Genomic DNA, 25,740 nt, shown 5'->3' with positions numbered 1-25,740 from the left:
CTTCTGTGGCCCAACCGGGGCCCAAGAACAGTGGCAGCCAGGTGAAAATAAACAACATTGCAACTGCAGTGAGGTGCGCTGTTGCCGTTCGGTCGGCATCTTGAACGTAGAGACGGACAGCATAGGCTGTCCAGGATAGGTTTCTGCGGTGGGCGGATCCAATGTCTGTCCCCGATATGCTGAGGATGCAGGAAAAGTCAGGGGAGGCGGCCGGCCATCAGCTCTGGGGAATAGTGATGGTGAATGTCTCCGGTTTGAAGCAAGGCCGGCAGCCAGGTCGCCCGCAGCAGGGATCTATATTTGCTGAGTAGAGAGCGACGTTGCCATCATCACATTGGAAAAGTAAAACGGATTACCAGATAGAGATAGGCATCTTCAAGCATGACAGAGCATGATCATACGTTGTTGGCGCGGTCCCCTTCAGGATTAGGGAGTGGGATCTGCGCCTCGATAAACCTCACCGCCTCATCAGGGACAATGAAGAACAGCTTGCCGTTATGGGTGATTTTGAGTCGCGCAGGGAACAAGATGGCATAAGGGACATTACGCTCCCTGAGCAGTTTGACACCAAGGAATTGTCGTCTCTCCTGCTGCACTCCGACAGAGAAATCAGGGAAGATCCTGATAGTGTGGGCCTCCAAGCGTAAGTCACCCTTCTCGCGTGCCAGACGAAGGATGAGGTCTCTGTCGTGATAATTGAGGATCCTGGCGATGATGGGCCTAGGGATGTCGCCCGGTCTGGGGCGTGGGGACAAAGCGCGATGAGCTTGTTCAACCATGAAGTACGGTGACAGGGTCGAGTTTCCCAGAAGATCTTTGAGTAGGCCTTTGCTTGTGCCCAATAGTTCATGATATAGTTCCGCAGAACTTAGGATGCAGGAATAAATGCAGGTCGGGCCTCTGGGGTTCAGTGAAGGGTTCTTAGGGTTAGGGTTCAAGTTAGAATAATGCCCAAAAATAGCCCCAACAGTCAGATGTCTTGCATAGGCAAGTTATGGCAAAGCCTAAAGTGTTAGAAGTAAGGTTTATTATAGGCCCATTGGCTTATAATGGGAGTATAGGGGTAGGTTAGAAACTCTGTAACTTACCCCCCTTTACTGTGAATATTCCCCAGACTTGGCAGAACAAAGGAAGGTCGTCCGACATTGCTTTTCCCGCCGAAAGCCACAGTCCTTTATTCCCATGGGTTGCAGGTTTGAGTGAACTCCGGTTGGAATCTTTTATTGTTGCAAGGACTCTCAGTCGGAGAATGCAGAAAAACTTGATGCAGCACCCCTCTTAGGACTGGACTCGGGTCAGGTAAACAAGTTTTGGACAGTGTACACTGTGTATGGCAAAGCAAATTGATTCAGTAGCCGCAGTCGGACTTTCCCTTATATCTCTCGGGTCCCCTTGATGCTAGGACGCCGAAATTCCACAGGACAGTCTTGCTGGGCGAGCCGAGGATCCCCCAAGTTTCAGGCCGACACTCGGTACGGTGACACCAGCAGCACTGTAGCCCAAAAACTAAGCTGGTCAGCGACAGGACAGTTTCAGGGTACTTCCGAAAGCTTCCTTTGGCAGGGCACCAAGCAGATGTCAGAAATGGATGGTCCCTTCACTCCAATGGTCGCAGCTCCTTTGCAGGGCTACTAAAGATCAAGAGCAAAACTGGGCTTCTCCAGGATAGCAGCAGAAGTTGGTTGCCAGGCCTCCTTCAGTCAGGTTTCAGATTTCTTCGCAGGTCTCACATGACAGGATACTTGGATATCTGAAGAATGGGTGCAGGGGTCCTCTTATCCTAAAAGCCAGGTAAGAGCTGAAACTCCCACTAGCCAATAGCAGGACTAGCCCCCCCTCACACTCCACCCCCCACCCCATCTCCCCCCCAGCAGTGGTCCAATCAGGATACCACTCAGACACACAAACCGGTTTATGGATTGGAGTAAGACTGACCCAGCCCACATCCTGCCAGCAAACACACTCAGCCGTCCAGTAGCCCAGCAAAAGCTGCTTGCCCTGGCACTGGAAGTCCTTACAAGGACAGGCCAGGAAGAAGGCTAAAGAACAAGATGGCAAAAGAACAGGCAAAAAATCTCGTGGCACATGCCTGTTTGAACAGTAGCCACAGTAGCCAAACGTGGTAACCATGGTAAAGCTAAAAAGAAAATCCCAAAAAGTGGGGAAAAGTCACTGCTGCCACCAGCCTATCCTTTTAGCACAACTAGAGTAAGCAAAAATCCTCTGAGTGTTAGTCTAGGGCAAAACAAAAATGCACCCCATTGTACTGCAGTGTAAGCTGCAGTGTACAATGATAAAAAGTTATCACAAGTGATACAAAAGTAACCAAAAGCAGTAACATATTAACACGACTAAGGGAAACAAGGTTTCCCAGTACTGACAGTCTGAAGGACATATCAGTTTCCCCATAACATGTGAACAAAGGCCAGTGTAGTGAAGCTTAAGGCTTTGCTGCACTGTGAAAAGTACAGGTCAGATTCAATAATAAAAGCAAAAAAAGTTTGGGGGTTCCATAAAAAGTGGGGAAAAGTCACTGCTGCCACCAGCCTATCCTTTTAGCACAACTAGAGTAAGCAAAAATCCTCTGAGTGTTAGTCTAGGGCAAAACAAAAATGCACCCCATTGTACTGCAGTGTAAGCTGCAGTGTACAATGATAAAAAGTTATCACAAGTGATACAAAAGTAACCAAAAGCAGTAACATATTAACACGACTAAGGGAAACAAGGTTTCCCAGTACTGACAGTCTGAAGGACATATCAGTTTCCCCATAACATGTGAACAAAGGCCAGTGTAGTGAAGCTTAAGGCTTTGCTGCACTGTGAAAAGTACAGGTCAGATTCAATAATAAAAGCAAAAAAAGTTTGGGGGTTCCATAAAGATGGAAGGAAAGGTGCAGTAAAGCAAAATCCTTTCTTATAGTCATATCAAGAGTTGCACTTGGAGGTAGACTTCCGACTGATTCTCATGACAGGGGCCAGGACATCGAGAGTGTTGGAGTTAGAAAGATGTTTAGAGAGGGATGTGTCAGAGTATGAGTCAGCCAGAGGCATAGGAGGTGCAGAGAAAGTATTGGCAAAGGCCTCCACTGACACACACTTCATGGGCCGAATGTCCGAGAAGGTTGGTGGCAGTGCTGGGGTCAGCTTTGCCTGGGGGACAGAGCTTCAGGTGAGAGGAGAGCAGAAAGTGTCAGTCCACGAAAGTGGAGTGGTGAGAGGGTTCAAGAGGGGGTTGAAGCATTGGGGCATGTTTGGCAACATCATGACCAGATTTTGCAAAGCAAAAGACAGAATCAATTTGCAGAGTCAATGCAATACACATAAAAGAAGGACATAAAAGCCTTCGCCATAACGTGTTTCCGACCCCCCAGGATGGAGAAGAATACAGAATGTGTATATCATAGTTTGGTCTCTTTCTCTCTTTCTTTCTCTTTCATTCTTTTAGGCTATTCTTAAATAGTAATTTGTCACTTCTTGCCACTCTTACACCATGTCTTTGGGTCTTTCTTCCCCCCCTTGGGATCGTTCTCCAAAACTCCCTTTTTGATATCTTTGTTCTTCTCGGATTCAGGCTGCTATACCCTTTTGAGTTCGGTACCATATACCTTCTTAGCTGTGAAATGCTTTCTTGGCTCTTAGGGTTCCCCCTGTCCTCGGGTGGATTACAAAGAGCATATCTTCACTCAAGTGGTTCACTTGGCTTTTCTTCCCATTCACAGAATTCTCTCTCCGATATTCTCCACTGTTTACTTCTTGACTTTACGGGCCATTCGCCCCTCTTCCCAGAGCATTTGTACCAGATTCAGAGATCCCTTTCCACATCAATACAGTTCCACTTTAACAACTTTAAACTCAATGTCTCGTCAATTCTACTGGAACGAGTTCTGCTGCTTCATAACGATTCGCTGAAACCCTCCCGGTTCTCCCGTTCCCTTTGATTGTGTGGTGGAACATCACCAGGGCTTGTACTGGCTCAGGTTCTCTTTGTTTACTCTGCTTCTCAGTCTTCTTGACTCTGCCGGCACCCCATTCTCGGTCCTCTCTTTCTCCAGGATTAGGTATTGCTGGCATGTAAGCGGCTGTCTCGCCAGTGTAGTTTCGGAGTCGTTGGACGGGTGCTCTACCCACCACGAAACCAGGATTTGGATTCATGTCGATTTTACACAAGGCAGTAAAAGTACTACTAATTTAACCCTACAGATGCATGAAGTTAGAAGGCTACAAAAGCAATGAAGAAATTAACCTATACAAATCACAGTTTGGTGGCCAATGGAGACACAGCACATTGAGACCTGAAGTGGGAGAATGACCCCTAGTATTCCTCACCATTGTCTACTTTAGCCAAGTTTGATGGAAGTCGTGGTGCAAAATATCTGAAGAGTCAGAGGTTGTACACCACTGCTCTGGCTGCTGTGTGGAAATGCTGCATTGCTGATTTTAGGAAATCTGAAGCCACCCGCTTTGCTTGACCAGTGTTTGCTACTCTGACGGGAGATATTATTCCAAAACTGCTACAATTCTTTCTTTACAGCCAAATCCAACATCCAGGGGCTTCGTGGTGTGAAATTGTTAGCATGCAGTATTTTTCAATCACAGCACCTGTTACGCTCACCTGGCTCCCACAGAGGCGTCGATCTGAACTGGACAGCTGCGGTCTCCACCACTGTGACGCGTAGGGCCGAGATGACGGACTGGACTGGACTGGCTCACCTAGCTTCGTTTGCTTGGCCCGTAGGAATATTCTTCTGATGGTTTGAAAAGATGAGCTCTCCATCCTGCATTGAGCGCAGGGACGCATTGATAACCAGTTGCTTCACTGGCTCAGAGGAATTGGTGAGTTCCAGAACAATATTGACTCCGAAAAGTATGTAGTTCGTAAGAGTTCAAATGCCCGACTTTCACTCTTGTCCGATTCCTTGCAGAGTGCAGCTTGACCCTAGTGAAGAGTTCCTCGTGGCAACCAGTAATATTCTGCTAAGGATTTGTATTTCCAACACAGTTCGATAAATAATGTCAATATGTAACCTGTTGCTTTCTCCCTTATTCAGGCACTGAGAGAAAGTATGAAGTCTCGGGGAATAATACCTCCGGCGGTAAAATCAGGTAAGTCTAATGTGGTGAGGAGGGTTCCCCTTGATAGTCCCTTTGTTTCACCTTGCTGTCCTTTTGTTTCCCCTTAGGGGCCGGGGTTCGGCGAAGATGCAGTGGAAGCTGCGCCGACCCGTGAAGAGGAATAGTACCCCCGGTGGTAAAATCCCCTTGGCTCACCTTGCTGTTCTTGTTTCCTCCTTAGGTGGCGGAATGCGGCGGGAACATGCAGGAGAATGCGGTGGTATGTGAAGATGCTGCGAAGGCCGGTGAGTTCAGCGCGGCGCTGCAGCAGGCGAGGCGCATAAAATAACTTCTTTCTTCCAGCTCGAAGGTGCGATGGATCGGGAATTCAGGTAAGGATCAAAGGTATTGCTTTTGTTCTAACCTTTTCTCCTTCTTTCTCCCTTTTTCTAGGAGCTCCAAACTCGAGGCGGGCGTGGCAGAAGACTAGATGCAGACTTGCAGGCACGGTGAGCGTTACGCTGCTGGATGCAGAATAACACGAAGCGTGTGCTGCTCTTCGGGCGTGGTTTAAATAGCCTCCAAAGTAGTCCCAGGTAAGTATTCCTCCCCAGCCCCGCCCAAGTAAAAAAATAGTCCCTAGGTAAAATAGTCCCTTCCAAACCTCATTTGGCTTGGAGCTCTTGCAGCATGGTCTGTATCAGGTAAGCTTGCAGCATGGTCTGCATCAGGTAAGCTCTACTCTATGAGCCTGGCGCCTATGGCACCAGGACTGACTCTTCATATGAGCCTGGCGCCATAGGCGCCAGGACCGCATCCAAACAGCCCCTAGCAGGGGTTTTTGGGCTTGCCCAAAATAACTTGATGCCTGCTTCCGGGGTTGCTGGACCTGGTCTGGGTCCCCGGGGGTAGGCATCATGACAGCACCTCCAACGTAAAATACACTATTATTTCAATAAATCGCTATTCTTTATTGAAGTATTATTGTAGTGTCACATACATCATTAAACTCAAGCCAATCTGAACTCAGTAACCTATGTTGCATTTGTGCATGTTTAATGTAGAATATACTTTTTTGGGGGGAGGGAGTAAAAGTAATGTTAATAAGTACTACCAGCAGTGGGGGCAGTGCCCATTTAAAAACAAATACAAACATGCATAATAGCAAATTACAAATTACTCACATTTTGTTCACAAAGTAGCTTCAAGTCATCCCTCTGCGGGGAGCTTCCTACTCCCCACTGCATCTCTAAGTCATCGATCTGATTTGGGCCATGGTGCAATATGGGGCGGATATCACCAGCAGCAGTTGGATCTACTGTTAGTTCCTTTACTCTAAAAATTCAAAAGAATATGCACAATGAACATTGTAAACAAATGATGTTAAATAGTAAACTAAAGTTTAAATTTGTGAAAAGCATGCCCACTCTAAATGGTGATGTCAACTTTGCTGCTTTGGAAATTGAACATAATCCATCCCTTCTGTACATTCTATCTCGCAATTTGCCTGTTCTACTGATCAAGGTTTCTTGGTATTAAACGGTTCTCTAAATCTAGAATGAATTAATCTGCAGAGAACATCTTCCTCATTTCTAGACTATTGCATTCAGTGGCATTATCTACTGAAGCAAGTGTATGTAGGAATTTTCATCTGCCATGGTTTGATCTGCTTTTTATTGGCCTTACTATTTGAGGATGTCTAGGTTGTCTGTGGATGAATCAACCTACTTAATGTTGCTCCTCTGTATTTAATAAGTGCAGAAGGTGTAAAGATGGTAATTTGGTTCAAAGATCAGAATTGACCATTTCCAAAACCAAAACTATAAGAAATAAAGAATGGGGTTATAATGCTAAATTTTGATTAACACAATATAAAAATAACAATCGAAGACTTTTACCCAGCAAAAGAGGGACATTGGGGAAAACACTAAAACGAAGGTTAGCTCTAGGTTGTTGGGTAGGTCCAGTTCACTCAGAAACTGGTATTTCAATCATGGGCTTTCTTCTACAAATCAGTGGTATCTGCTGCACAAATAAGATCAATGTGTTCAATTTAGCCATACCCACCCGTTCCATGGGCTGGAACGGGTGGGAACGGCCCATGGCCCAATTTAATAGGTCCAAACTCCACACAGGACCCGGGCCGATAACACACAGGGCCTCATCACGACTTGGGCGGTAACGCCGGCGCCATTAGCGCCGGCGCTATCTGCCCTACCACGGAACCCCCCAGCGCTAATAGCGCCGGATCACGAGTTTGGCGGTAATGGTATTCCCCATTCCCCATTGAGCCCATTCGGGAATGCCCCATTCCCCATTAGGCTCAATGGGGAAATTTCGCGCTCATACCGCCGACGGGAAATTTTCGGCGGATTTCCCCCCAGCTCAGAGCTGGGGTGAAAGCTGCCAAAGCCCTGATTTGGCAGACCCTTAAATCCGGCGGTAATAGCGCTACCGCCGGATTTAAGGGTTACCGCCAAAGTCGTGATGAGGCCCCCAATCTGGCCCACCGGACAAGGTTTTAACTGAAGTATTGCGGCGTCCCGTTCTTTGAAACAAAATACTCACCAAGGATAGGTGCCGTGGATCAGGAAGGGGGTGCTTGGCACTGAGCCCCTCTTGCATGGCGTCCATCAGTGACAACAGAGCAGAAAGGGGAGTTTAGGGAAGATGGTGGGGGAAGCAGTCATGTTGCTTGCAACGCAGGCTTGGACCGGTAGATTCAGCCCACGATCCAAGCAACCCAATTTGTTGCTTCCAGCCCATCAAGTGCTAATTTAAGTTAAAGACCACAACTCCCAGAATGCCTCCGATTGTTAAATAAAAGCCCAGAGCTATTATAAAGTCTAGATCTGATATTGGTACTGTACCTCAAAGCGCGTTGCTCAACAAAAAGCAGCTGAAATAAGCCATGCCCACTTGTGGGACATTAATGTACTCTTTCACTACCAGGATATTCAATTTTTAGATTTAAGGAGGACATGCAGAATCGCTCAATTGTCATAATTGCTCAGAGTTCCCCCAATTAACCAATAGTGAATTACGTGAAGGACCACAGTAAGACACCTATTGCAATAAAGCATATTTTTATGTTTAGGAAGGGTTTTCTCTTCTCCCCTCAACAGATAACCGTATTATTCTACGGTATCAATCCAAATGGGCACGAAGAGTAGGGTTGCAAGATTCAGATAAACTGCTGCATCCCGATGAGCTTAATAGCCACAGAAAATAAGGCGATACATCAGTCTTGGTAAGATAATTCAGCTTCATCCTTTCAATGGCAAGCAGTTTTAAAGAGAAGGTCATTCACAGTGGAGAGTATTTTACTGGGCAACCCAAAACTGCTAGGTCAGGCCTCTATATGCAGAGAAACGCAAACGACCTTGTCCTAGTGGAGACTTAGTGCAAAGTGCACATCAAGGACCTGAAAATGCCTTCTCTAACCATGAGCCAGCAGTAGAAGACTCCCGTGATAGAAGGAAAGAACAAGTTACTTACCAACTGTAACGTTCTTTCGACTGGATGTTCCTCCCACGTATTCCTCATCTTGTGATAAATCTTTATCTTCAGCTTCGCTGCTTCAGAAAAAAAAATTCTCGGCAGAGGGCGCTGTGCTCGAGGTCGTGGCGTCGATTGTTCCTCGACATACTCCGTACTCTGTCGACGTCACCGATGGTATTAGTAGCTCGAGCCGCGCCCGTTGCTTCAGTTCTGGTTTTTCGATTAAATATATATAGGAGGAACACCCAGGCGTGTCCCATGACCGATACATTCTTCGTGAGAGGAAAGTGTAAGAACACGTAAAATGTACTGTGGGGTTGGATGGGAGGGTCGATGAGGAATACGTGGGAGGAACATCCAGTCGAAAGAACGTTACAGTTGGTAAGTAACTTGTTCTTCTAATGGATTGTGTCCTCCCACGTATTCCTCATCTTGTGATAGTAGCAGTATCAATTTTAGGAGGTGGGAGTACCATTTCAGTTTTCGTGGACAGAATGCAGAACTGCCTTTGCAAATAAACCCTCGCTAGAGGAGGCAGTGTCAAACAATGTTTAACAAAGGTATGTATTGTTTTCAAGGTTGCAGCTGCACAAATGTCTGCTGCCGGGACTCCCCTCTTTAGAGCCGCAGAAGTAGCCATTCCCCTTGTAGAATGGGCACGAAGCCCATCTGGAGGCTCTTTTTCCACTAGTCTGTAGCATTCAACTATGGCTAATATGATCCAGCGGGAAATGGTCTGTTTTGTTACAGATAAGCCTAATTTTTTACCAGTGTAACCCACAAACAGTTAGTAATTTGGTCTCAATTTAGTCATCCTAGAGATATAAAAACTAAGAGCCCTCTTGGGATCTAATCTGTGTAATCTCCCCTCTTCTTTGCCCTGGTGAGGAGGAGGATAAAACGTAGGAAGTACTATTTTTTGTGACAAATGGAAGTCCGAGACTACTTTTGGCAAAAATGAAGGTTTAACTTTAAAGACTACCTTATCTTTATAAAAAATAGTATATGGTGGTTTGCATGAGAGAGCCTGAAGTTCGCTAACCCTGCGGGCTGATGATAGGGCCACAAGGAGGACAGTTTTTAGAGTCAAAAGCCTCAATGGACATGAGTGCAGAGGCTCAAAAGGTATGCAAGTCAAGAATTTTAATACTAAATTTAAGTCCCTGACTGGTACATGAAAAGGGACTGGAGGGTATACATTAGTGAGCCCCTTAAGAATTGAATTATTAACAGTATTTTGAAATATGAAACCTCTTCCGAGGAGCGCTTGAAAATGGACAACGCAGCAAGGTATCCTTTTGATCGTTCCTATATGGAGCCCCAGATTAGCTAGATGTAGCAGAAAAGAAAGCACCATTGGTGTGCCACACTGAAAAGGGTCCACATCCTTCTCTTTGCACCAGTTACTAAACCTGTTCCAGCGACATCGGTTCAAAGACTTTGTTGCTGGTCTTCTGGCCGAAAGCAATATTTACATTACGTCATCCGGAAGATCCCGATCCTTGTATCTCAACCTTTCAGAAACCATGCATGAAGGTTGAGTGTTTTGACCTCTGGATGTAGAACCCGACCTTCCTCTTGCGAGAGAAGATCCTCTCTTTGCGGAAGACATATTGGAGGGCAGATGGACATGTCTAGAAGGTCCGGGTACCACGTCCTCCTGGCCCAATCCGGGGCAATTAGGATCATGGTTTTCCTGAACTTTCTCAACCTCCTGATTACTTGAGGAATCACGGGGACTGGAGGAAACGCGTACAGCAGTGGAAACTTCCACTCCACTACGAATGCGTCTCCCAGAGCTCCTCTTTGAGGAAATTCCCTTGAGCAGTACTGATTGCACTTCCGGTGTATCGCGGTGGCAAACAGATCCACTTGAGGGGTTCCCCAAAGGGCGAAGATCTGCAGAAGGACTTCCTGAGCCAGCGCCCACTCGTGAGAGACCGTGCTCTGCCTGCTCAGAGCGTCTGCCGCTGTGTTCTTCTCTCCGGCTAGGTGAATTGCCGACAGAGAGATTCCTTCTCGTATTGCCCAGAACCAGAGCTGCATTGCCTCTCTGCACAGTGGCAGTGACCCTACACCACCTCTCTTGTTGAGATAGTACATGGCCACTGTGTTGTCCGTCATTATCAGAACATTCTTTCCCTGTACATAGGGCAGAAAGGCCTTCAGAGCTAGTCTGATTGCTCTCAGCTCTAATAGGTTGATGTGTAGTTTGGACTCCGATGGACACCAACGACCGCTGATTGTCAGATGGTTGGTGTGTGCTACCCACTCCGTGAGTGAGGCGTCTGTCACTACCGTCATCTCCGGCCATGGTTGCTAAAAAGACTCTCCCTTGAGGATGTTGTCGTTGCAAGCCCACCGTAGAAGATCCTGAGCAACTGCGCTCGGGACTTGCAGAAGATCCGACATATTCCCTGAGAACTGGGACCACTGAGTTCTGAGTGCCCATTGACGGGATCTCATTCTCAGCCTGGCCTCTGGTACTAGAAAAATGCAGGATGCCATGAGGCCGAGCAACCTGAGAAAATTGAAGGCTGGTAGACATTGGGCATTCTGGAATTTTGTTACCATCTGCTGGATGTGGAGAGCTCTCACTTCGGGAGGCGAGGCTTTTCCCGATGAAGTGTCCAAGACTGCTCCGATAAACTGGAGTTTCTGGGATGGTATCATGTGGGACTTCTTGAAATTGAGGGAGAAGCCCAGTTTGTGGAGGAAGTGGCAGGTGATCGAAAGATGTTCCTGAGCTAGTTCTGGAGAACTTGCTCTGATCAACCAGTCGTCCAGGTAGGGATATATGTGAATACCTCCTTTCCTGAGACTTGCTGCCACGACCGCCAACAGTTTGGTGAAAACCCTTGGGGCGGAGGTCAAGCCGAATGGCAGAACTCGAAACTGATAGTGAGAATTGCCAATCGCGAACCTCAGGTACTTTCTGTGCTTTGGATGGATTGGCACATGAAAGTAAGCATCCTGAAGGTCCAATGGTACCAACCAATCTTGGAGTTGGAGAGCCTGAAGGATCTGAGAAAGAGTCTCCATCTTGAACTTGTCCTTCCTGAGGAACTTGTTCAAGTTTCTCAAGTCCAAGATGGGTCTCAGTCCTCCGTCCTTTTTCGGGATGAGAAAGTATGGGGAGTACCAACCCCTGTTCCTCTCCGCTAAAGGTACCAGTTCTATGGCACCTTTCTCTAGCAGGGTTAAAATTTCCTGCAACAGGAGCGGATCTGGAATTTTGACAGAATTGGCTCCCGGTGGATGAGGCCTTTTTAGAAAGGGGAGACAGTAACCTTGGGCTACTGTTTCCAGTGCCCAAGCATCTGAGGTAATGCCCCGCCATTCCTTCAGATGTTGAGAGATCCTGCCTCCCACTGGTGTTTTGTGTAACAAGGTCTCAGACGGATTTGGAGGCGGCTGCAGGAGTGGCTGAGGGTACAGATGCCGCTCCTGAGGCTGATTTTGCACCTCTTCCGTGTGTTCCACGAGGGAAGTTCCTTTTGCCCCTTTGAGAGGCCTGTCCTCTTCCTCTACCAAAAGAGGAGTATTATGGAAAAGAACGACCCCTCCAGGAAGATGAGCCGGAATAGGGTTTTAGAGGCTGGCGCAAAGAGGCGCTAAGTGATTTAGCTGCCGCTTTCGAGGTCTGAAGTTTTTCAAGGCTTTCATCAGCCTTTCTGCCAAAGAGCCTCGAGCCATCAAAGGGCATGTTGAGGAGTCTAGCTTGCACATCCGGTGCAAATCCCGACTTCCTCAACCACGCAAATCTGCGTAGCACAACGCTTGCAGCCATGGATCTGCTGATACTATCAGCAGTATCCAGTCCAGACTGGAGACATTCCCCCATTGCCTCCTTCCCGTCTTTGACTATATTCAGGAAGCCTTCCCTTTCCTCGCCTTCCGGAATATCATCAGCCACCGCCGAAATACAGTCCCACAGGGTATGGGTAAACTTGGCTAGGGTACAGGTGACATTTGCCGACTTAAGTGCCATACTGCCTGACGTGAAAACTTTACGTGCCCGGCGTCAATTTTTTTATCCTCTCTATCTGGAGGGATAGTTGGATAAGCAGTTTGTTTTGAAGTGGATGCTGCTTGAATGACTAAACTCCAGCTGGTCTGTATTTTCTTGGAAAAGTGCTGTCTGCAGCAGCAATGGTTTCTGGTTTCTCCCAGTTTTTCTCCACAGTCCTTTGAAGGGCCCTGTGAAAAGGGAGAACAGGATCCTTCTGAGTTCCCTTGATGATAATATCCGTCATGTCATCTTGTTAAAAAATGGATGAAGTATTACCCCAACCCATGTATTCAACTACCCTGGTCATAAGACCCCTGTACCCAGCATCTGCATGCTCTGCAGGATCAGGTTTGGCAAACTAATTCTGGGGATGTGTGAACTCCACTGGCAGAATGTAGAGTATCACTCGGGTCTCTCATTCTGAATTCCATTCTGGAGTTCTTCAGGAACTTGTCTTGTCCCATAAGTAACTCCCAAAGGAGTAACTTAATCTTCTTCTTCTGAAGCAGACTCTTCATAAATTGCAGACAGACTTGAAAAAGTCTGATCTGGGCAAAGGAGAGTGAATCTCCTTTCTTCCTCTTCCATCTGCTTCGAAGGAAATGGCAAATCCCTCGAAGTTTGAGGGTGTCTTCGAAGTTTTCGAAGATGACTTTGATAATGGCGTCGATGACGCATGTGGTTTTGGTGTCGAAATTAGCGACGTCGAGGGCGTCGAAGTCTTCGACGATGTGTTTCTTGGCCGGCACTGGAGAGGTGCTCGACTCTCTAGGTTTCTTCGACAGGTTTACGTCGACTCAAGGTTTTTTGTATTCCTCAACGCTACTGGTCTTAGCCATAGTAGCCTTGGACTTCCCTTTGTCATCCAACGGAGCGACCTTAGGGGTATGACTTTTTCGAGGTTCTTTCGAGGGGGTCGAGGCCGCATTCTCGAAAACCTCCATCTTTTTGCGGAATTCTTCCCACTTACTGGGAGAATCCGATTTAGTCGGACAGCGAATTTCTTCGGTCGACTCTGATGAAGAAGATGATGAGGGAGATCTATGTCTCCTCTTCATTTTTTTAGATGACGAAGAATGTCTCTACTTCTAGATTGAGATCTCTTTGAGTGCCTATGGCGATCCGATCCCTTAGAATCAGTCGCTTTCTTATGTTTTCTTGACGAAACCTTTTTTGATGCCTCCCTCCCCACCGACAGTTTACCTCTCCTCTCACGAAGAGCTTTTTTAGTCATCGATTGGCACGAGCCGCTGTCGTCGGTTCGGTGACTGGAACCGAGACACCAGAGACAAATCCGGTGGGGATCGGTAATCGACATCTTAGACCCACAATCCGCACACTTTTTAAACCCAGTTCTGGGTGTCGAAGATGATGACATTTTCTCACAGAAAATAGAAGTGCGCCGTTCGATAGCAAAGCAATCGGAAAAACTGAACTGAAGCAACGGGAGCGGCTCAAGCTACTTATACCATCGGTGACGTCGTCAGAGTATGGAGTACGTCGAGGGACAATCGACGCCACGACCTCGAGCACAGCGCCCTCTGCCGAGAATTTTTTTTTCCGAAGCAGCGAAGCTGAAGATAACGATTTATCACAAGATGAGGAATACGTGGGAGGACACAATCCATTCGAAATTGAAGTTTGTTTGTTAAAGTTTAGCTGTGGATGCCTTTCCTGAACTTTGCAGGGGCAATAAAAAAATGTGAAATGAAACAGCAATACTGAAAAACACTCTTCATAACATATTTTTAACGTTTCTCTTATTTATGGAGCTGCGAGGAAGTACAGTCAATCATGGTGAGTTATCACCATTTACAAACGTTCAAAATAGGCATTTCTGTTCTTTGACCTTGACATCCGAGGTGTATTCTCTATGAAAGCATCTGAACTAAAGTTGACAGACAGTAACCAACATGGTTTTTGACAAGCCACAGATATATATGATATGATATGGCATTTATAATGCGACTATACACAAGTGTTTTAAGGCGCGACAAGGCAAGGGAGGGGGAACAGAGGGAAGACAAACGGCGATCCTACTAGGTCAGGTGTCATTCAGATTGTGCAAGTGCATGGGAAGGGAACGGGGGAAGGTGAGAGGGGGAGGGTGCAGTACATGGGATAATAGACTAATAACATAATAAGTACGGCTAGCTGGTGGCAAGTGCAAGGGTAAGGGTAAGGGTAAGTGCAGACATCTGGTGTCAAGTGCTGGTAGAGGGACTGTAGGAATACAGCGACAGTCCAGAGTGTGGGGGTTGCCAGGAAGACAGTGCAGGTGTGCGACTGGCGGTGGAGGGGACCTGGGCCCGAGATCAGGGGGTGGCCATGTAACCAGTGCAGTTTCAGCCAGGGGTTCAGCAGGGGAGAGGAGGAGAACAAGCAGAAGCAAAGCGCAAGGTTTTGAGGTGCTTCTGGAACCAGAGATGGTTCTCCTCAAGTTTCAGTGAGGCAGGGAGGCTGTTCCAGAGGGTGGCCCCAGCCGAAGATAGCTTCCGCCAACTTGTTGCTTGGAGAAGCGACTGACCCTGAGGGAGTTGGAGGCGGATGAGCGAAGAGCTCGAGAAGGAAGATATTTAGGAAGAAAGAGTTGAAGGTATTGAGACCCCAGAAGGACTTGTGGACAATGCAGAGGGGTTTGAACTTAATCCTCACAGCCACTGGGAGCCAGTGCAGGAGTCCTGGAGAGATACGATCCCTGGGTCTGAGGCCAAGAACAAGTCTTGCAGTCATATTCTGAATAAAGTTGCAGAGAGTAGAGGCAGGCAGATGTAGAAAGAGGCTATTGCAGTAGTCCAGCCTAGAGAGAACCAGAGCTCTGGTGACAGTGAGCTTCTGGGGGAAGGAGAGGCAAGGAAGAATACCTCTGAGGAGGTGTAGCTGGTAGTGTGACTTCTTAAGAGACGTCAGATGTAAGGAGAGAAGGAGAGTGGGGAGTCGAAAATTACCCAAGGGTTTTGGCCTCACAGGTGGGTTCAGGAAGAGGGCCAAGAGAGGCCGGCCAGAGAGTGACAGGAAAGGAGGGAGCAGGTGTGTCAATGAGGAGAATCTCAGTCTTACTGGCATTAAGGCAGAGATCATTGGCAGCACACCACTCCTGGATGGCGGGCAGACAGAGATGAGAGAGGAAGAAGAGGTGGCAGAGGGTAGCTTGAAAATGACAGTGACTAGCATTACAAATAAAAACTTGCTTCATAACTTTGCACAGTAGAGTGAATCATTTCTACATGGCTTTCCAGTTTTATACCTTTCTTCAAAACTAAGGGAACACAAATTAACTTGTGACACCTAGTTTTCATGAAGAAGTACTTCTAAGGTCAGAAGAAAATTGCACTGTCAGAAGAGCAGACCGTGGGTCTTCAACAGGGACGTCATTTGGAGGTCGCCAGAGGTCTCCCTTGCGACCTCTAAAAAAATGCAAGCTCCTGGGCTGTGGCCAGCACCATGTGGCTCTTTAATTCTGGAGTGGCTAGCTTTCTTGTTCAGGCCCCTTAAAAAAAGAAGAAAAATAAGAACATGAGGGCCAGAAGTCTAACACTTTCAGCACTGAACCTAAATAAGAAAGAATAGGAATGCCAAAAAATGTGTCTTTCTGGAATTCTATACAATAATTGTTAGACTCATTAAAGGTTTATTTCAGGCACACTTCAGGGGGTGAGTCACTGATTTAGTCTGTTCTCAAATGCCTCAACTCATCCTTTCATCCTTCTGAGGTCGATAAATGGGTACCAATTCAGGTTGGGTGGTATTAGGTGTATCTTTGTTCTATGAAAAGCGCTTAAGCTTAAGTGTTATATAATAACACATTATCATTTGGTCATGGACGTCTGCAATCACAGTAGTTTGGTAATATGGGCCTATACACACTCATCTTCACGATACATATGGCGATCCATTCAGGTATGAAATGTATATCACATTATAGTGATATCGTAACCATATTTTTCATAGTGTACAATTGTATGTGCTGCCACTTCCTGTTTTGTCAACGGGTGAAAGGTCATGTTCCATCGCTTCCCGCGATATCACTTTGGGGTGGGGTCAAATAACATCACTTTCTGTGATGTCATCAGGGGTAAAGGGTTGTGTGATGTCACATTCGCTACCCTTGGCAATTTGGTGAAATGACATCCCTGGTCTTCAAATTGTTCCTTTAGTAGAGATGAGAAGTACAGATGGTTTTATCCAAAAGAGCAAAAGATACTTGCAAGAGTAACCTTAGTTTTCGTCAGTGCCCAATTCACCAGTTAAGGCATTCTGGATGCAGCGATTTCTGTGCACTATGAAAATAAAATTTCATCATCAAATACTTATTTCGGCACTCAGCATAAACCGTACATACTAAACAATCCACATCAAAAGACCACTATGAGACCTTCCAGACATAGGATATAATGAAAAAGGGTCAATAAATTACTGCAGAGTACTACAGTTTGTTTTTCGAAACTCGAAAATGGGCGTCAACACAGGGCGTGCCAATAATACTATCCCTAGTATGACGTCCACTGTACCCATGATCCCTCATGCGTGTAGGACCCTCAGATGAACAAGTTACTTTCTTATCTGGTAACGTTCTTTTGATGGGATGGTCCGACGACGTATTCCATATCTATGACAGGTAATCACCACAGCTGTGCTGCTTCAGAAACTCTTTTCGGCGTCTGCGTCCTGCGTCGATGACGTCGATGCGCCGTCGTCGAGGACCTCCTCCGACGTCCGACGTCATCCGATGTGATAAGTAGGACGCACGACGCCCGTAGCCTCAGTTGTAGTTTTTTCCACCAGAACGTGTGACAGTCTACTGCCAGTCAGACACAAAGCCTTGCGGAACGTAAGCTGCAATCGCAAAGGAAATTCTGCAGCGGGGAAGGTAGGGAGGGAGCGATATGGAATATGTCGTCGGACCATCCCATCGAAAGAACATTACCAGGTAAGAAAGTAACTTGTTCTTCGAGGGGATTGGGTCCTCCGACGTATTCCGTGTCTATGACAGACACCCAAAGCAGTACCAGAGCAAGGAGGAGGGAAAGAATTTAGAATCAAAATTTAGAATTGCCAATCAAATAGCAGAGCAAAGGACCGCCTTGCCAAAGGCCAGATCCTGTCCTCGGATGGAATAGAGGGAATAGGGACGTACAAATGTATGTACTGAAGCCCAGGTGGCTGCATCACAGAGGTTGCGAATAGGAACACCCCTCTGCAGGGCAGTAGATGCAGCCATACCCCTGGTAGAATGGGCCCGCAAGCCAGCCGGTGGGTCCTTACCCGCCAAGCGGTAACACTCCGAGATGGCCAAAATAATCCAGCGAGACAAATTCTGTTTCATCACAGCTTGTCCCAAACGCTTTCCAGCGTAACCAATAAAGAGTTCATCGTCCACTCTGACCCGGGACATGCGTGAAACATAAAAGCTTAAAGCTCTCCTAGGATCAAGCCTATGGAGCCTCTCCTCTTCCTTACCAGGATGTGGAGGAGGATATAACGCCAGAAGAACAACCTTCTGGCTCAAATGAAATTCCGAAACCACCTTCGGAAGAAAAGAACGACGAACTCTAAGGACAACCCTGTCCTTGTGAAATACAGTGAAGGGTGGCTTAGCTGAAAGTGCCTGTAACTCACTCACTCTGCGAGCGGAAGTAACCGAGCAACCTCAATAACTCGAACGCTGGGAGCGTCTGGGCATGCTGAAACTTGTGCACCATCTGCTGAATGTGAAGAGCCCTCACCTGGGGAGGAAAACACTGCCCAAGGGAAGTGTTGAGCACTGCTCCGATGTACTGGAGCCGCTGTGTTGGGGTCAAATGGGACTTCTTTAAACTGAGGGAGAAGCCCAGCCTGTGAAGGGAGTGGCAGGTGACAGACAGATGATCCAGGACCTGCTCGGGAGAGCGCGCCCTGATCAACCAATCGTCCAGGTAGGGGTAGATGTGAATCCCCCGTTGCCTGAGATGCGCTGCCACCACCACCATGAGCTTGGTGAAAACCCTCGGGCAGAGGTCAATCCAAACGGCAGGACCCGAAACTGAAAGCTCGAGTCGCCAACCGCGAACCTCAGGTACTTCTTGTGCTTGGGATGGATCGGCACATGGAAGTAAGCATCGAGAGACACCAACCAGTCCTGAAGCTGAATGGCCTGGAGGACTTGAGAGAGAGTAACCATCTTGAACTTGTCCTTCCGCAGGAGTTTGTTCAAACTGCACAAGTCCATGATGGGTCTCAATCCCCCGTCTTTCTTCGAAATCAAAAAATAAGGGGACTACCATCCCTTGTTCCTCTCCGCTACAGGCACCAGTTCTATGGCGCCTTTCTCCAGCAGGGCTTGAATTTCCTGCGCAAGGGGCGGATCCAGACTCTTCAAAGAGAGGTTCCCTGGTGGATTGTCGTGAGGCCTCTGCCGAAAGGGAAGACAGTAGCCGTGGGTTATGATCTCCAGAACCCACACATCTGAAGTAATGGCACGCCACTCTACAAGATGCTGTGCCAGCCTTCCCCCAACCGGCGAAGCATGGGACATGGCCTCATGACTGAGTGCGAGCGGCCTTGGCACCACGGGTACCCTGTCGTCCACCTCTGGTACCCCCTGCGTTGGCCTCTGACTGCGAGCTCCTCTTGCTTTACTGAAGGACGAGTAATAGCGAAAGGAACCACCCCTCCATTGCTGTCCCCTAGGACGAAAAGGCGGAGGTTGGCAAACTGCAGCACCCAACGACTTCGCTGCAGCTTTGGAGGTCTGCAACCTCTCAAGGCTCTCGTCAGCCTTGCTGCCAAAAAGGTGTTCACCGTCAAAGGGCATGTTGAGGAGCCGGGACTGCACATCAGGAGCAAACCCCGACTTCCGCAACCACGCAAACCTCCGTATCACGGTGCTCGCCGCCATGGACCTGCTGACGCATTCAGCCATGTCCAAACCCGACTGAACGGACTCACACATGGCATCCTTACCATCCTGGACCATAGCAAGGAAACCATCCCGTTCGCCCCCTTCGGGAATATGTTCAGCCGCTAACGCACACAGTTCCACAGAGTGTGTGTGAAACGAGACAAGGCACATATGGAGTTGGCCGCCTGAAGCGCCATACCACCCGAAGAAAACACTTTCTTCGCCCAGCCATCTAAACGTTTGTTGTCCCTATCAGGAGGGATGGTAGGGTACGACGCCTGCTTTGCCGGGGCCGTGGCCGCTTGCACCACCAAACTCTCCCGAGTGCGGTGCACGGTCAAGTAGCAGGGGTCGCTACTGGCTGGACGGTATTTTCGCGACAAGGACCTGCCCACCGCCGGGAGACTCTCCGGAGCAGTCCAAGCCGCCGCCACCCTTCTCTGTAGATCCATATGAAACGGCAGTACCGGGTCAGTTGGGGGACCAACACCAAGGATGTCCGTGAGATCATCCTGCACAAACTCCCCTGGGGGAGCAGACCATCCCAAGTACTCGGAGACCCTAGCCATAAGGCGCCGGTACGAGGAATCGGCATGAGAGCCAGGCTCAGGCCTACAAAACTCCACCTCCGGAGAGGTGTCCAGTCCACTCGCATCATGCAGTGACTGCCTCAAATCGTCAAATTGGCTATGGCCCGAGACCATCTCATCTGGAACCTGACTAGGAACCAGGCCATCAGAATCCTCATCCACCTCCGAAATATATTCCAGGTGGTGAAAAGAAGGCACCCGAGAGTGCTTGCTCTTAATCAGAGCCTTTCTAGGGCTACGGGGTACCTCCGACACCCTGGCCTCGAAAGGCGTCGAGGGAATCGGCGCCGGCGTCGAGAGAACAGGCATCGGCGCCGAGAGGATCGGCGACGACGTCGAGTAAATTGGCGTCGACGTCAGATGCAGCGCCGCCAGCATCGACGGCGTCGACACAGTCCTCGAAGCCGGAGCTCCGAGCGTGTACTTCGACGACCTGAGCGTCGACGGCTTCGACGACTTCCTCAAAGCCGGAGCCTCGAGAAAGCCTGTGGACGCCCTCGACGCCTCAGACGTCGATGTCTTCCTCGAAGACATCACAGGTGCACACGGTCTCGAACGCGTCGAGGACCGGGACCTGGAACGGGTACGCCGAGAACGAGTCCCCTTGTCCGAACGGGACCTCTCCCGTGACTCGTGCCGACCACTCTTGCGAGCCGTGGCTCTCGACCTCTCACGGCCGACCTCACTCGGGGGCGCGGCCGGCTTAGTACCCTGTGACTCGAGAATCGCCAGCATTTTCTACCCGAAGGAAGCCCATTCCTCCGGCGTCGCACGGCTGGAGGGTTAAGCGACGTGCCGGGCAGAGTCCTCAGAAGAGGACCTGGAAGACGACCGCTGTCGGCGCTTCCGAGAATGCCTTGAAGAGGCCGAGGAGTGGCGAGACTGACTCCTAGAAGGAGACCCACGAGACTTCCGACAACGCAGAGAGTCACCTCTCGAATCATCCGTCGAAAGCCCCGCAGACATCGACTTCCGAGGCTTGGACACACGACCTACTGACAACAACCCCTTAAGTTCCAGTAAAGGCTTTGGACATGAGCGACTGGCAGTCGATACAGTCATCTGTGTCGTGGGCCTCCCCGAGGCACCAGAGGCAGGCGTCGTGCGAGTCCGTCACCGACATCTTGGACCCACACTCCCCGCACTTCTTGAAGCCCGGACGCGGGGTCGAAGACGAAGTAGAAGAGATCTTCTTACGAAGGATTTTCTGACAAAAACTAACAGGCTCGAAGAACCGAGAAGAACAGAACTCCAAAGAGTCGAGGCGTAACCGAGATTCACGAAGCAACACGTTCGCAGAAAAAATGGAACTGAGGCTACGGGCTTCGTGCGTCCTACTTATCACATCGGATGACGTCGGAGGAGGTCCTTGACGACAGCGCATCGACGTCATTGACGCAGAAAAAAGTTTCCGAAACAGCACAGCTGTGGTGATTACCTGTCATAGATATGGAATACGTCGGAGGACCCAATCCCCTCAAATGTATTTTTTCTGACATGAGGTAGCATGAGGAGTAGCGCGAGTACAGATTATCCAAGCAGACAGACAGATAGATAAGACTACAAGCATCCATGCACCTTCTCTCAGAGGAGAAGAAGGGCAAGCACATGTGAATCTAAGCAGATACAAGCATCAGAAATACGATTACGGTGAGTAATGTATCCCTTCTGAGGCTTGTGGAATCTGCTTAGATCACATGCTGTGCATAGATTAGCGAGCAGTGTTAGAAGGAGGTGGGATGTGAGAAGGGTCATGAGCGAACAAATGTTTTAGAACCGCTTGTCCCACTTGAGTATCTGTCTTGGAATGAGCGTATAAGCAGCAGTGCTGGTTAAAAGTGTGAATAGGGCTCCAAGTAGTTGCTTTGCAAATGGTGTCAAGGGGTACATTTGCAATGAAAGCCAGAGTGGCCCAGTGCCTCCTGTAGAGTGGGCTCTTGGCGTAAAAGGCAGAGTTATTTCTAAAAGGGAGTAACATAGCTGGATACAATGGACTATCCACTTCGAGATGGTACCCTTAGAGACGCGATCTCCCTCTCTGCCTGTAGCTACGGAGACAAACAGTTGGTCTGTTTTCCTTAGCAACCTGGTCTTGTCTACATAGTAGAGGACCGCTCTTCACACATCTAGAGTGTAGTTTCACCTCAGCAGAACTTTCGGGTTCTTGGAAGAAGGCTGGAAGCTCAATGACCTGGTTAACGTGGAATTTAGAAATGAACTTCGGTGAGAATCTAGGGTGTGTTTGTCTATCCTTATGAACAGTAAAGAAAGGATCCTGCACTGACAGAGCCTGCATTTCACTGACCCTTCTTATGGATGTAATGGCTACTAAGAAGGCCGTTTTATAGGTGAGGTGTTTGAGACTGGCTTTATGCATGGGTTCAAAGGGTGGGCCCTTAGCACCACACCAAGGTCCCATCCTGGTGGTGGGTTAGAAATTGGAGGGTGGAGTCTCTTTACCCCTTCCATGAAGGCTTTAACCACTGGTACTTTCCACCACAAAACTTTGTTATAGGAGGTGGTGTAGGCTGACAGCGCCGCCAGGTGTACCTTGAGTGAATTAAATACCAACCCTGCATCCAGCAGTTGGAGCATGTAGGTGAAAATATTGGAAGGAGTGCAATCAACCGGGTTGATATGCTTATTCTGGCACCAGATAACAAATCTTTTCCATTTATCGAAGTAACAGTGCCTCGTGTTTGGTTTCCTAGATTCCTTTAGAATGTCCATGCATCTCTGTGGTAAGGTTGAGATGTCCAAACTCTATGACTTCAGGAGCCATGCTGCTAAGTTCATTGAGCTGGGTTGAGGATGCACTGTTTGACCTTGGTGCTGGGATAGTAGGTTGTGCCAGCATGGGAGTCTGATGGGTTTGCACATTGCTAGTCTGCGTAGGTGTAGGAACCACGGTTGCCTCGCCCACATGGGAGCAACTAGGATGAGCGTCATCGATTCCCTGTGCATCTTGATGACCACCTTCCTAATGAGGGGTTGGTGGAAAAGCGTACGCAAACATCCCTGACCAGTTCATCCACAGGGCGTTCCCCCTGGAGTCTGGTTGAGGGAACCTGGATGAGAATCCTGGGCATTGCTAGTTTTCGCTTGTGGCAAATAGGTCTAAAGTGGGGAAACCCCACTGTGAGAAGATGTCCTTTACGACTTCTCTGTATAGACACCATTCATGTTCTTCTGGGAGGGGATCTCTGCTTAAAGCGTCTGCTAGTGAATTGAGATCCCCTGGAACATGCTCAGATGATCGGTAAATGTTCCGTCTGAGTGCCCATGTCCACATTTTCTGGGCAAGCCTGGACAGATTTGGTGAACAAGCCCCTAACTGTTTGTTTATGTAAAACATCACTGTCGTACTGTCCGTTAGGATCTGTACTGACAGGTTCAACAGGTGGGGTTCGAACACTCAAAGCACTCTGAAGACTGCCAGGAGTTCTAGCAGATTGATGTGTTTCTTGGCCACTGAGTGAGACCCGAGACCCTGAGCTGTGTGGTGGAGGAGGTGTGCTCCCCACCCTGACAGGGACACGTCTGTAGTGACTACAGCTTGTACCTCCGGGTCGTAAAAGGGTTTCCCCTTTGACAGGTTCTCTATTGTCCATCAGTGAAGACTTTGTACAAGTGTTGGCAAAACGACCACTAGATCGTCCCACTGACCACTTGCCTGAGACCACTGTTTCAACAACCATTCTTGCATGGGTAGCATGCGCAGGCGCGCGTGGGGATCCAGGTAAATACAGGCCGCCATCATGCCTAGCAAACGCATCGCTTTGCGCACCCTTATCTGGCGACCGGGCTGATAGAGGAATTTGCAGTAGTAGATTCCGAATTCTTTCCTCTGATGGAAAGGCCAACCCCTCTTGAGTGTTTAGGACAGCTCCTAGGAACTGCTTGGAGGTGCTTGGCACCAGGCTTGATTTTTTCTCGTTGATCGAGAAACCCAATTCGAAGAGGAGGTCGATCGTTCTTTGGATGTTTGATCTGCAAATTACTGGGGTCTCCCCCGTGATAAGCCAGTCGTCCAGGTAAGGGTACACTGAGATTGCCTCCCTGCGTAGGTGTGCTGCCGCCACCGCCAGTACCTTGGTGAATACTTTTGGAGCCGAGGCTATACAGAAGGGTAAGACCCTTGAACTGGTAGTGCTGACTGTCCAGCTTGAAGCGCAAGAATCTTCTGTGCACTGGGAACATGGAAATAAGAAAATAGGCATCTTTCATGTGCAATGATACCATGTAATCCCCCCTTTTTAGGAGGGGGATTACTTCTTGGAGAGTAGTCATGCAACAATTTTGGGGCTTGACATACTTTGCAGGGCGTAAGTATAATACTGGGCGCATTCTCAAATCTTTTTTTGGCACAAGGAAGTAAGTTGAATAGATACCCTTGTTTACCTGGTTGCCCGGGATGAGTTCTATTGCGTCCTTTGCAAGAAGATTGACGATTTCCTCGTGGAGGATCTTCTGGTGATACAGTGAATGTATCTTTTGACGCGGAGGGTGGTTGCGGGTCGCTCTAGCAGTTCGATGCAGTATCTTGCAGACATTGTGGACAGCACCCATCTATCTGATGTGATGCCTTCCCATGCTTGGGTGAAGCTGGAAATGCGCCCCCCTACCGGGGATGCACGGGAAGGGACCCTGAGTGGAACATCACTGCTTTGCGGGAGGCGTACCGCCGCCCTGCCGGGGCTGCCTCTACCTCTACCACGGGCCCTCTTGTTACCTCTGCCGTAACTCTGTGTAGTCTGCTGGTTGCCACCCCATGATGTACCCTGTCCCTGTGAATAATTGGAGCCCCTCTGGGAATTTTGTCCGCATGAGTGGCGAAAATTACTATTCCCTCTTTGATTAGTGGGCTTATTAGTCAACTGTCCCAGGGACTTTAGAGTATCATACTCGTCCTTGGCAGTCTTTAGTGCGTCCTCTACCGCTTTGCCAAACAAGACATTCGGTTCCACCGGCATGTTAATAAGGGCTTCCTGGGTCTCGGGTTTAAACCCTGACTGTCTTAGCCAAGTGTGCCTCTTAATGACAGTGCTTTCTGCAATGAGCCGTCCTGCATTATCTGTGGCGTAAAAGGTTGTCTTTAGAATGCAACCGGGCACGGCTCTACCCTCCGACGTAATCTGGGCCAACTGATCCTTTAGTGGTTCCGGTGCGGAGTCAATGAGAGCAGCTACCTGCTCCCACTGGTGGCAATTATAGCTTGCCAGCAGAGTGGTGGTGTTGGCGATCCTTTCCTAGTAAGCAGAAGTGGAGGTTACTTTTCTTTCTAAACCATAGATTCTTTTGCTCTCCTTGTCTGGGGGAGCCTCCGATGATGAGAGGTGTCCCCGCTCTCTTTCTGGTGTTGGTGATTACCAAGGAGTCGGGCTTGAGTCGACCCCTTATATAAAGAGGGTCTGACTGGGCGGCCCTGAACATCGTGTCAATTCTGGGGTTCACAGCCTTTGTGAGATTAGGATTGAGAAGGGAAGGATCAATTCTACGTTGGATTGATTTGAGAACAGGAATGGCTTGAGCAATGGGTCTTTTGTCCCCCACTAGCTCCTCTGCAAAGTCCCTCTCTTCCTGCGCCCCCTGTGTATCTATGTGGAAGTGCTCTGCAGCTTTAGCCAAGACCTGATTTAGAAGGGGCTGGTTATCTATAGGTGAGTCAGAAACCTGTGGTTCCTTGTTAACCGGGGAGTCCCTAT

At 48.6% G+C, this 25,740-nt stretch overlaps 1 protein-coding gene across 4 annotated transcripts in view; it reads right to left on the bottom strand.

Annotated features, from left to right (window-relative positions):
• KIF2A (kinesin family member 2A) overlaps positions 1–25,740 on the bottom strand; it is a 1,079,703-nt gene that overhangs the window by 120,822 nt on the left and 933,141 nt on the right. For all 4 annotated transcript variants that reach the window (XM_069627337.1, XM_069627336.1, XM_069627334.1 and 1 more), the window contains one exon: positions 6,237–6,387. In XM_069627337.1, coding sequence (XP_069483438.1) covers positions 6,237–6,387 — 151 coding nt within the window. The remainder of the gene's footprint in view (positions 1–6,236; positions 6,388–25,740) is intronic.

This window comes from Ambystoma mexicanum, chromosome 6p (genome assembly GCF_040938575.1).
Source record: "Ambystoma mexicanum isolate Mex_15411 chromosome 6p, UKY_AmexF1_1, whole genome shotgun sequence".
Taxonomy (NCBI): Eukaryota; Metazoa; Chordata; class Amphibia; order Caudata; family Ambystomatidae; genus Ambystoma; species Ambystoma mexicanum.
The sequence above is the reverse complement of the archived record's forward strand: the minus strand, read 5'-3'. Positions and strand labels throughout refer to the sequence as shown.